Source organism: Helianthus annuus, chromosome 14 (assembly GCF_002127325.2).
Source record: "Helianthus annuus cultivar XRQ/B chromosome 14, HanXRQr2.0-SUNRISE, whole genome shotgun sequence".
NCBI lineage: Eukaryota > Viridiplantae > Streptophyta > Magnoliopsida > Asterales > Asteraceae > Helianthus > Helianthus annuus.
The window spans coordinates 91987693-92001081 of NC_035446.2; the positions used below are offsets into that span (position 1 = coordinate 91987693).

The 13389-nt window shown below is 35.4% G+C and overlaps 1 protein-coding gene across 1 annotated transcript; it reads right to left on the bottom strand.

Moving 5' to 3' along the window:
- Positions 1-938: 938 nt before the first annotated feature.
- On the bottom strand, positions 939-7026 carry LOC110908654 (pyruvate kinase, cytosolic isozyme). The gene is made up of 3 exons (XM_022153608.2): positions 6631-7026; positions 2430-2891; positions 939-1972 (listed from the first exon to the last, which is right to left on the bottom strand). Exons 1-3 carry the CDS (start codon positions 6850-6852, stop codon positions 1160-1162), a joined length of 1497 nt encoding a protein of 498 aa, XP_022009300.1. The 5' UTR covers positions 6853-7026; the 3' UTR covers positions 939-1159.
- Positions 7027-13389: the final 6363 nt, after the last annotated feature.

The following is a 13389-nucleotide window of genomic DNA, read 5'->3' on the forward strand; positions in this document are numbered from 1 at the left end:
TATTCACTAGTTTCTTAAGAACCAGCATGGAAGGGAGATTTACTCTCCAACCGGTGGATTTGCTCGTCCTTGGTTGGGCTAGAGGGAAACATGCTTGTGTGGACCTCACGGGGGGTTTCTCCTCTAGTTGGTTTAAGGGAAAACTGGTTTGTGGCTGGACAAACAGCAAGAAAGGCAGAAACGAAGAAACTTGATAAACACGCTAAAGCTTAACCAACATATTTTTGTCCATTTTGCCTTTGACACATTGGGCTCCCTAGTGCCAGAAGCTATCCAATTCCTAACTAGGGTCCAATGGGTCATCCACAACAATTGTTCAGCCTCAGAGAGGGAGGGTTTTGTCTTTGGTAGATTAGGATTTGCAATTCAGAAAGGGGTGTCGATGCAGCTTCTTGCCCGTCTACCTTATGTTTTGATGTAACTTTGCAAGTATGAATGGAAATCAATATCATTTAAGAAATCAAATTGTGGCATAGGATTGTTTAGAATTAAGTTCAAATATTTATGTATTTCATAACTGCTATTTTTTTAATTGAAAAGTGCAAACCACGACGTTGGTGTAGAGTTGTAAGTTAACAACTATATGAAAACTTTTTTTGAATCCAGCTATCTTTTAAAACTATACACTCTAATGCTTCTAATCATATTTTATAATCTAATGCTTCTTTTGATCTGGATAGTCTAATGCTTCTTTTAATATATTATTATATTATCTCATGCTTCTTTTGATCTGGATATATTCTTCCAAATTGAGTTACTAATACCATTAAAATGCTAGCACATGTGATGTGTATTTTAGTTTAAGGTTCATCACAAGGATGGGAATGTCATGAGAACGGGAACAAGAAGAAAGGTAACATCAAATGGGTTTGTCAGAAAACAATGATTATGATTATTACAATAGTGTTATAAAAAAGTACATAATAAAGTGTTAAATATAGATCAAGACGTACAAAACAATCTTATAATGCACAAATCATGTTCCAAAAAACACGAAGTAATGTCAATTATTCAAACTCGCGACAAAAATGCATTACTCGTTACGTAGTTTCTCATAACAAATCCAGTTCATCGATACCAAAATCAACTTTAGTTTACCAGTGTAACAATGTGTGCCATCGAAAGGGCAAAAATCGACAATATCAATATAGCATAAGAATCACTTAACTGTCACGATCTTGATTATAGACGCGGTTCCAACACGATGTAGAGCCACAACCGAATCACCATTCTTGCATAGTCCTTTATCTTTAGCATGTTGCAAAGCAAATTCAATAGCTTCTTCAGTGGACTCATCATGAGAAGCTCTAGCAGACCCCGCAATCAAAACCGGGACCAAACCCCTAAAGATTAGACTATGTCTAGCCGGTGACTCATCACTACAAGACCAGTCAAAAGAATCGGTCTTGATTTCTGGAACCACAACAGACAGTATAGGCATCCCGGGGCGGTACTTAGCCACTAGTTTCGCAGTGCTTCCACCTCTGGTTAGAACCAATATCAGACTCGCTTTTGATGAGATCGCGGTTCGAACCGCAGAAGAGGCTAAGCTTTCAAGTGGGCTCATGGGGACCGGTGCATTGGCAGTGATCCTTTTGAAAACGTCTTTATAGTCTATTGTGCTTTCGGCTTCCATGCAGATTTTAGCCATGGTTTGAACTGCGAGCTCTGGGTAAGCCCCGGCTGCGGTTTCTCCACTAAGCATGACGCAGTCGGTTCCATCGAGGACCGCGTTAGCAACGTCTGTGGCTTCGGCTCGAGTGGGCCTTGGAGACTTGATCATTGACTCCAGCATTTGAGTGGCGGTTACAACCGGCTTTCCTTGTAGGTTGCACTTGTATATCATTACTTTCTGAGCTAGAAATATTTTCTCAATCGGAATTTCCATCCCGAGATCACCACGCGCCACCATAAACGCGTCTGAGTTCGCTAGGATATCATCAAAGTTGGCAACCCCTTCTTGATTTTCAACCTAATAACGATCAGAAACAAGTGGAGGTGAGCAAAAACCGATTAACTAACCGAAACTGAAATAACCGACCCATACTAGTAACTGGTTCGGATTTTTTTTTAACGAGGCATAACCAAAACCGAATCGAACCACACCAATACCAAACAAACCGAACTTGTTTATAATGTTTGTTATTGGATTTATGGTCCAAACTCGTTATTCGGGCCAAAAGTTTAGGCCCAAATTCATTACTAAGTGGATAATAAATACTTTTTAGGCCCAAAGTTTTGGGCCCATATTCATTAATTTGAGTTAATTTATTTCAAACCCAATTGTAAAATAAAAAAATCGACTGATAACCAAACCAAACACATACATAATGAATATGTACCAAAATAGAAGGAAAAAAAAGTGTTTCGAGTCAACTCAACCAGATCGATCTGTTTTGACCCGACTAGAAAGAGCAAAAAAACTGTACCTTAGACATAAGCAGAATGTTTTTAGCATGTACTCCCAACAGCTTACGAACCTCCACAAGGTCTGAACCCTTTCGGACAAACGACAAAGCAATCATATCAATCTTATTAGGAACACCCCATTTCATGATATCTTCTTTGTCTTTCTCAGTCAGCGTTGGTAGATCCACAATCACACCAGGTAGATTAACGTTTTTTCGTTCACCAAGAACCGCAGTGTTCTCACAACGACAACGAACTAGCCCGTTTTCAATGTCACAAGACAGAACAGTAAACGAAATGGTGCCGTCTGCACAGAGAATCACACTTTGTGGTTTAACATCGTGAGCTAGCTTCTTGTAGCTCATGCAGATCATGTTTTCATCGCCTTTGATGGTGTAATCGATAGAGATTGTGATTTCTTGACCCTGTTTAAGCTGAACTGGCTTGCCATCTTTTAAAAACCCGGTTCGAATCTCTGGACCCTGAAGTTAAACAAACAAAATTAGTAGTTTATACTTTATATCATCAATTACACAAGTATCAAGAATTTATTGAAATTATCCTGTATGCGACATATCTCTGATGATGATCTGGATAATGAAGTTTCTTGTTAAATAAAAATCTCATGAAAAATATTTAATATAAAATTAAATGTTTAGTTGTTTACTAAGTACGAATTTGATAACTACATAAAAGTTATAAACCTTTCTTTTCATTTATAAAATAGATCTCTTCAGTGTGATCCTTAATAAATTTCATACTCACATACAAAAACAAGAAGTTTCATACACCCATTATTTTACAAAACCAGATTGTTTATCAAACAAGCCACCTTACCGGTCTACCAGAGAGACAAAAACCGGATGTAGCTACAAAAACCGGATGGCGACATAAATTACAAGATTATAAGTATGTATAAATAATTATACCCTTATACAATTAGCAACTTGGGTTATGTATCCTTTATTTAAAAGTCACACCCTTTCATTTTTACATATTACAAAAGACAATTCTTTGTAGTGGTTGTCGAGCACATCAATGAAAATCCAATGTTGGTTGAATCCTTCACACCGTTTCCATCTTAACTGTTTCCATTATCAAATAATATCAAACTAAATATTACGAGGTGCATTTGATATAATACGAATCGCTTCCAACGATTCTGAACCATTTTCTTTCAAACCAAATCCTTTCATATCCCCCAAACCCAAACTTTGTTCGTAACTCGAACCCAATCAATCACGTTCAACATCAAAGGAACATACTTATATCTAATTATCTATCCCTTTCCATGACTATCATTTTTAAATCGTAACACCACAATCCGGTCACCAGCGTCGGGCGATTAATTTCTCACCGAAATGTCACCAGAATCATTGTCAGATCACGACGCCGACGATTCTGATGCTTCGAGTTACGGAGTTCCGGACGGGTTAGAATCTGAGTCCCACATGCTTCGAGTTATATGTAGCGATTTTGGTAATGATTTTGTTTCGAAATAGTGGTTTTATGGATTTATATGGATAATTAATGTAGAAAACTAGGGTACTTTGTTCTTCTTAATTGTGTATGAACATAATTTATGAAAGAGTTGGAAGGTTTCTTCAAAATCTTTGCGAACAGAACAACCCATGTAACAATTTCAATTCATTGAAATTAATGCTAATTAATTTGAATTTGATTATATTAGAGGAAATGTGTACATGATAAAAATGTTCTCTTTACATTAGAAATTTCAAAGTCCACATATCTTTTGTTTTAATTATTTGTGCTTATGTTTGATTTTAGAATTCGTTTTTCAGACATTATGTGCAGTTAATGATGATCATTGAAGATCCCCTTTCCGGCCAGTCCTATCAACATTTGAATTAGGGAAGCCCACCCACATTTTTGAAGCGAAGATAAGTTTGAAAAACAGGAACCTATTGCTTTGGAAGAGTTTTTATTGCATTAGAATTTATCTACTTGCCATTTGTTGCATATGACATGCATTTGACTCCAACAACCAAAAGCATAGAAAAATAAGGTGTATAATGCTACTTTCCGGACACCTTAACCTTTTTTAGTAAACTTAGTGAGGGGTCTTAAAATGCGAGTCATGAACTAAAAAGCTATTATGAGGTTGGTTGAATGTGCATTTTGATAATGGATACTTATGTTATGTTGAATTATTATAATAAGGTAATCAATTGTAATAAAACATGTCGTAGAAATAATTGTTTAGTATTTGAGTTTTAGATAAATGCTTATTCTTTATAGGAAGGATAGATAGAAGGAGGAATAATGATGTATTTGTGAGAAAAGGGAACATGGTTGCAAAATTATAACAAAAGTTTTTTGAATCTTGGTTGAAGGGGTAAATGTGTAATTTGGTTTTACCTTAAATATTTAGAAACAGAACCTCTTTTAGAAACATTTATAATTCTTGCTTGCAATCTTTTTTAGGTTGTTGGAAGAGATACGACAGCGAAATAGCTAATGCCATTAAGATTGCTTAAGATTGCTAAGGAATATTATTTGATAAAGCATGGACTAACATATCAGGCCAACACTAATTGATGAAAAACTTAGTCAGACGCATGAAGTAATGAGGAATATTATTTGATAAAGCATGAATTGAAATATCGTTAAAACATATAAATTTATTTAATTTTGATAATTAATGATAATTGATAGTTATTGTCTATCTATCTGTTCTAACTTTTTTATTTATAAATATATATTTTTGCATCAGATATGGTTATACTAAAGATATCCCTAATAACATCCCGCCGCAACGCGCGGGTTAGCGTCAACTCGTTTTAAAACAAAATATAAATCGTTTGGTATTATATACAATGTTAACAAAACATAGCGTGTGGAAAAAATACAATATTTAAAAAAATCCTATTTAACAACTCTGGTTCTGGAATGCCGCATACAAACAAATTGAACACTGTGGGTGCACCAATGAGCAATTGACATGTGTCAATAATTCTTAAAAGAACCATGTTACATCAAGAGAACAAATGGACAAGGCGAATTAGCCCCACCATAAAGAAATAGCAACCTTTAATCGATGTATACTTGTACAATATAACATATTCAATTCAATTCACCATATTTGTTTTTTTCCTAACAGAGCTATTTGATTTAAAAAACTTACCAAATATAACAAAAACCAAACAACACCTCAACACCAATAATATAGATCAAAACAGATCAAGATCTACAAGTTTTTTCATCCAAAACTTCAAGTTGTTCACAATCTTCATTGTACAAATTATAGCTTGAAAGATCATTAAACTTCAACATAAACAGAGTTAACCGATGGTCCTTTTCGGTGCAAAAAGCATGTTTAGAAGGTCAAACGAATAATTATGTAGTCATAATCAACCATACTACACGAATAAGGTCAAAATCATACGAATTCTAGATGATGAACATCAATCATCAATCCATAATCGAGAAACCCGTATCATTGACGTGAATCATAAGCAACAAACAATTGAAACTAATTCAACTAATCGATTAGCAGAAACAAAGAGGAAATCATACTATTAGGTCAAAACTGTAGAAATTTTCAACTATGAATATCAATCATCCATCCACAATTGAGTGAGTGTATCACTAACGTAGAACATAAGCAACAAACAACTAAACCTAATTCAACTAACCGATTAACACAAACAAATAGAAAATCATACTACACAAAGTAGCTCAAAATTAAACGAAATCTAGACTACGAATATCACTCATCCATCCACAATTAACAAACCGTATCATTAACTTAGATCACACGCAACAAACAACTGAAACTAATTCAACTAATCGATTAGCAAAAACGAACAGAAAATCATACTTTCGTGTCGAGCATACTAGATTCAAATTTGAAAACTAGGTCAAAACTCAAATTAACATGAAATCTCGACTACTAACACCGATCATCCATCCATAATTAACAAATCGTATCATTAACGTAAATCATACGCAACAAACAACTGAAACTAATTCAACTAATCGATCAGCATAAACGAACAGAAAAATAGAAAATCATACTTTCATGTCAAGCAAACTAGATTCGATTTGAAAGCATATAGCACGTATTAGGTCAAAATCAAATGAATCATCAATCCACAATTGAACAACTGTATCATGAACTTAGATCACACGCAACAAACACTTAAACCTAATTGAAGTTGAACTAACCGAATATCACAAAGGAAGAGAGAATGATGATACCTTGGTGTCGAGCATAACCGCACAGAGTATACCGGTGTTATCCATAGCAGTGCGGAGATTATCAAGCGTTTCCTGATGATATTCATAGGATCCGTGAGAGAAATTGAAGCGAGCAACGTTCATACCTGCTTTTAAGAGCTTCTCCACCATTGGAACTGATCTAGATGCAGGTCCTAACGTGCAGACGATCTTCGTCTTCGGCCTCTTCATCTGGTGATCCATCAGTGTGATTGTGAAGGAATAATGGAATCAAATTGAGAAACAGAATTGAAAATGATGAGAATGTATTGAATATTGGGCGGCGGTGATGTGTGAAATGAGAATAAAAATGGGTGGGTTGGTTTGTTATAAAGAAATTGATTCGTATGGTTAACTTTTTGTTGAGAAATTGGAATGGTGATGTGCTGTTGTTATATAGGTCGTGTATTGTATATTTATTATTTAATTTAGTTGCCTCAAATTGGTTTCTTTTTCTCCAAGCTGCCTTCTCAATCTTCCAGAAGACAGGATATAAATATAATAATGGTGATATTCTTGGTTTTGACCAAATGTGGATTTTTGAGGGTTTTCACAAGTTTGAATTCTTGATATTTGGTCTTTTTTGAAAGTTTTAGACTTTGTGAAACTATGGTTACGCGTAAAAAATAGCAATGGCCTGTAGCTAAAAAAATGTTTGAACGGCAAATTTCTTTTAATTTTTGTAGTATGTGTGACTTAAATCTGAAATTTTTCCTTTCTAAATTTAGGTGTTTAAAAACTTTGTTAATAGACCATCATCCCATTAGTAGCCATAGCTCAATTAGTATCTGAGAGAAAGTGAAGATTTAGTTTAAGACCATAGCTCTTAAGTTTGAATCTGATCCAAATCATGGGTGGTCAACTGGATTCAGGGCCCTTGACAAGTAGAAAATTTAGGCCCTAAGGCCGTGGGGTATGGGGCTTGGGTTGGGGCGTGGGTTGGGGTAAAACACCCAAGCCATCACCCCGGGTGGGCTTGGGTTGGGACGTGGCCCCTTGGGGCTTGGCTTTCAAGCCGGGCGTGGGGCGGGGGAGCAAGGTGACATGACGGTTTGTGATTGGCCCATTAAAACTAGCCATTGGCTAGCCGTTGGGGGCTACTTTTTAAAAAAAAAATTCCTTTATAAATACTTACCACATTTAACATTTTTCTCACACAATATCAAACACATAAAACAATATTGCCATGAGTTCTTCAAGTTATAGTGAATCGGCATCATCATCTGACGATGGTGCGGAAATATTTCTACAAACGATCGTGGCGGTGGTTAAAGCTATCGTGGAAGACGAAGACGATGAGGAAGAGACTCAACAACCTAAACGGAGGAGAAGGTACATCGCTCGTGAACGACACACCGCTAACGATTTGTTGGTAAGCGATTACTTCTCAGTGGAACCTAAGTATGATGAAAAAATGTTTAGACGTCGTTTTCGTATGAGTAGAAACTTATTTTTAAGAAGATCTAGAGATCTTGAGGAGAAATATGTTTGATTCCAACAAAAACCCGATGTCACCGGGCAATTAGGATTTAGTACGTGGCAAAAGGTCACGGCCGCACTTAGGCAGTTAACGTACGGCAATAGTTCGGACATTATGGAGACTATTTAAAAATGTCTGCACGTGTAGCTAGAGAAACTCTTCACAACTTTTGTTGGTGTATTCTAGAACTTTATAGGAAAAGATATTTGAGAAAGCCCTCCTTCAGTGACATGCAACAAATATTGGAACATCACGCAGATTATCATGGGCTACCCGGGATGCTAGGTAGTTTAGATTGTATGAAATGGCCTTAGGAACTTTGTCCTACCCAATGGCAAGGCGTTCACACTAGTGGATTTCACGGGGTGCCAGCCATCATGCTTGAAGCGGTTGCGTCCCAAGATATTTGGATATGACATGCGTTCTTCGGTATGCCAGGTTCACATAATGATATTACCATCATAAACCACTCGCCTCTTTTCAATGATCGGGTAAATGGTATAGGACCCAAAGGAAGTTTCTTTGTAAACGGGGTTGAGTACGTGTACGGGTACTACCTAGTTGATGGGATTTACCCAGAGTGGGGGGTTTTCGTAAAATCGTTCACAAGACACGGTACCACAGATCCAAAGAGATTAAAGTTTAACAGGGTCCAGATGGCTGCACGTAAAGACATCGAGCGAGCATTCGGCGTTTTGAAGAAAAGGTGACGAATATTGGCAATGCCTTGTCGACTATGGGACAAGGATCAGATTGGAAACGTGATGTACACATGTATCGTTCTTCACAACATGATTTTGGAGGATGAAGGTAGAGTGGTCGTTACCTACTATGATGACGATGACCCCCAACCAGGTAACGTAACAGACGAAGATAAAGCGGCAAATGAATTTTTAATAAAGTCAAGGGATATACATCAGAACCTTCGAGCTGATTTGGTGGAACATGTTTCAATGATTCCTGGGTTCGAAACCAACGAAGACGACGAAGAATGACTGTTTTTATTTTGATAATTACTATATATGTTTATGTATTTTAAAGAAAATATGTATCTTTATATTTTATGTAGTTATAAAAAAATATATATATAAAAAAATGTTGATGTGGCTAGGCCACGCCGCCCAGCCACGCCTAACCCAAGCCCCACCATACCCCTAAAAAACTTGGCTTTGGGTTTGTAATATTCAAGATCCATGTGTCATCAAATGCCCAATCTAAGCCCCAACTCAAGCCCCACCATACCCCATGGTCTAAGGTGATTTATTGTCTTTTAGGTGTCCCTTTAGTTTTTTTCGGACTTTCTATTTTCTAAAAAAGTTTATTTTCTAAAACGCTATTGGATTTGGTTGGGTTAAATAAGAATTGGGTTTATCTGTTTATATGATTTAAACTAAATAGAATAAGTTATGGGTTTAATGACATATTTGTTTTTGACTTTTAAATATAATAGTGCAATTTGATTTTTAAAAATATATATAGATATAGATATAAAATATATATTAGAAATTCGAAAAATTTGAGTTCAATAAGAGAGTGGGTCTTGGACATTCACCCACTCTGCTGCTCCCATGGTTTGGGCATGTGAGTCAATAACAATTATGCGGATTATATTAGTGTTTGATGAAATAAAAAAAAAACTGATACTATACTATACATAACGTATCTTATAAAGGTGTTATGATGTTATCGGTAGTTTATTAAGCAATGTTTTAATGAAACTTAGTTTTTAACCATGAGTAAAAGATAAAAAAAAGTTTTTGTGTTTTTTTATCGACCTCCTATGTTTCGTCAAACCTCTTTTAATACTTCCACCGCAAGTGGACTTCTTTGATGTTCTTGTTTAGATCCTCGTTACCTCTCAGGCACAAATTTTTCTTTCACATTGAGTTCAGTTTGCCGTAAACCATTATATTTCTCAAATGGAACATGCAATTCAAGTGATACGGCATGCTTCCAACCCGTGTGACAGTTTTAAATGGTTAAATGATGGTCGGTCAAGACCAAGGGCAAGGTAGATAATGAAGAGTTGATCAACTACTTTGCTTAAAAAATGCTAGGAAAGTCTCATGTTTGTTTAACTATTTAAAATAGACCATTTTGGTACAATGATTATTTTTGTTGTTATCATATTTATCGACGTATTACTAAAATTTTGATATACATATAAGTTGATATATTAGAGGCCCATTTTTCCTAGTTGAACAGGACACCCGAATTCTCAAATGATGACCCTAGTTTCCACACCAAACTTAATCGCTCTTTTTGTCTAACATACAATATTAGTAAATTTTGATCAAGTTATCAATTGTTCTTGCCAATCTTTATGGTGGTGACTTGTAGTATCCCACACCACCAAGTTTGTTGGCCCACTTCATCAAGTAGATTGGGATACATGTTTAGCTTTAGGGACCATAAAGATTTCATGACGGGTCATTTTAATGTTCAAGCGATATATGTTATTTTAAGAGAAAGGTACCAATAAAAGGTGGGTATCCTAGTTCCCATCCAAATCAATGAAACATGGTCACATCATATCCTTAATGGTTTGAAAAATACTTTAGCTTTGCCCATTAGTTTCTGAGCGAAAAGCAATGCTAATCAATTAATAATTTAGTAGTTTATCTTAATTGTTTTTTCAAAACCTAGAAGTTAACTGTACATTACAATCAGACGCGATAGACAACAACGCCACACGAGGTGGCACAACTTCTCTCACATACATTTAGTAGCCAGTTCATCTTAAATTTTTCTTCGAAAACTAGAAGTTAACTGTGCACTACAATCAGACACAATAGACTCAACACTACACAAGGTGGCACAACTTCTCTCACATACAAATTTGCCATTTGTTTCGAGGAGCATGCATCGTCAATTTGCATAAATAGGCCACCAATTCATCAAGAAATCCACAATCATTCGAATAGTATCATAGCCTTTTGTCATGTTTAACAATTAAGTTACTAAATCCAAATGTATTTTTTTTCATTTTCACATTAAAGTGTCTAAAGGTAGATTTTCACATATGGGTTTTGGTTCCTACTTCCTAGTTTTAAACAAGTTAAACAATTGTACACATGTATAGCCGAGGGCCGGTTTTTGACGAGTAATGGTGATCCGGTAGAGTGGTTGTAACAATTTTTAGTAAATCATTTATTTGAAAAAATATTCTTTTGTAGGCTATAAGATTTGAACTTAAATTAAACATTCCCCCTCAAATACCTATTTATTATTCAGTATATATATGTATATAAATGACATATTTTGTTCTTTTAGATATATGTATATAAATGACAGTATATATATTTAATAATTAAAACTGCCATAAAGAAGCAACAAAAACATGCAATAGAACTTGTACATTGTGCTTTATGAGTTTTTCAAAAAAAAAAACTTGATTTTTTACTTTTAGTCCAAAGATTTTTGCCTTTTGCACATTTAACCCTACACAATTTGTTTTTTTAACTTTAACACAAAACTTTCATTATTTGCAATTTATAATTTCACAACTTTTGTCGCTTTTAGTTTTCATCTTTCGCAAATTTTCGTTTTACGTATAGTTCTAAATTTTTCGAGTTAATACGACGCAACGTACGACTGTGGTTCAACTTTTTTATGTTTTGTTTCAAATTTTGCAAGTTAACATGGCGCAACGTGCATGTGTGGTTGAACGTTTTTACCTCTATTTTTTCACGTTGACAGGTTCGTCGCAGCACGCATATCCTGGGTCGAGTCAGTGTTGGTGGTCGATGACGGTTGTGTGGCATTAGTACTATTTGACACCGTTTTACACCCTGCCGCAACGCGGGGTGTGCTTTGGGGGTTTTCAAAGAAAAAATAGTTATGCATAAGGTTGTTGTAACCTTGGCTTTGAGGGTTTTCCAAAAAAAATTGATTTTTTTTTTACATTCCACCCAAAGGTAGTTCATAAATTATTTTTAACTCAAAACTATTTGTTTTTTTTTTACTTTTAACCCAAAACTTTTTTATCTTTTGCAATCTATCCTCATAACTTTTTTTTACTTTCAACTTTAGTCCATTATAGTAGTTTTCATTTTCCGCAAAATTTTCGCTTTATGCTTGGTTCTGAATTTTGTGACTTAACACATCGTAACGTGCGTCTTTGGTTTAACGTTTTTACGTTTCGTTCTAAATTTTGCGAGTTAACACGACGCAACGTGCGTGTGTGGGTGAACGTTTTTACATCGTGTATTTTTTCCCCGTTTGACAGGTTTAATATAACGTACGGGTCCTAGATCGACTTAGTTATAACTAAAGAATCCCCGCCGCATTGCGGCGGATCGGAATCCTAGTTATGTAATATTTAACTACTTTTAAAAGTTAATTATGACGTGTTGTTGATTTTAGTGTCATCGATATCATTTTAGGTGGTTTGGATTTACTTAAGACAATTGAGAAGTTAGAATGTATATATTTACTTGAGTTAGAGCATTCACATCCATTCCATCATATTTTCACTTTAAATTACACTAAAAACACTATATTTTTTCTCTCATTTTCAAATAATATTTTTTTATACCTTTATCATTTACCTTTTCTCTCTACTCCACTCACAACCATTTTCAAAATATATTAAAAAATTATATGGGTGAACAATGTCCCCAAATATACAGATGAAAGTAACATTTTACCTCTCCTCCACTCACAACCACTTTTTATACTCTTTCTGTCGCAACCCCCGATCCCTAATCCCCGGGAACGGGCGGCCGCGAGCCAGTTTTGGTGGTATCCTGTTGTCTAATTTGGCAGTGGAAATTACAACAGGACCGTAGTTAGAAAATATTTTATCAGAGTAAAATACCACATTTTCATAATATTAAACACATGGGTAAAACCCAAGTTTTTCAGTACACAGATCTTCATAGGGATACACCCTATTTTATTTAATAAAAACATCTATTTTATTCTTAGGTAACTTTATTGCCACTTTTCCAAGCCTTCAGTGCTGTCTAGCTGGATTCTATTTGGCTTTCACATTTTGTTACCTGAAACGCGTTTTAAAAATATTTGTCAGTGGGAAATACTGGTAAGTGAATCCCAGTTTAATCAAGTTTAAATAAAAACCATTGTACAGTATTGAGGGCGCATCCGCAATTACATTTGTTTCCAAGTTATATCAATTACCACCACACGGTAATGTCGTTCCGACTTATGGTCATGTTACTCCTTTACCAGGTGGTAACAAATTTTGTATACAAAACCCCAAATTTACCGACTGTAATTGTATCCTTACAAATACTCAA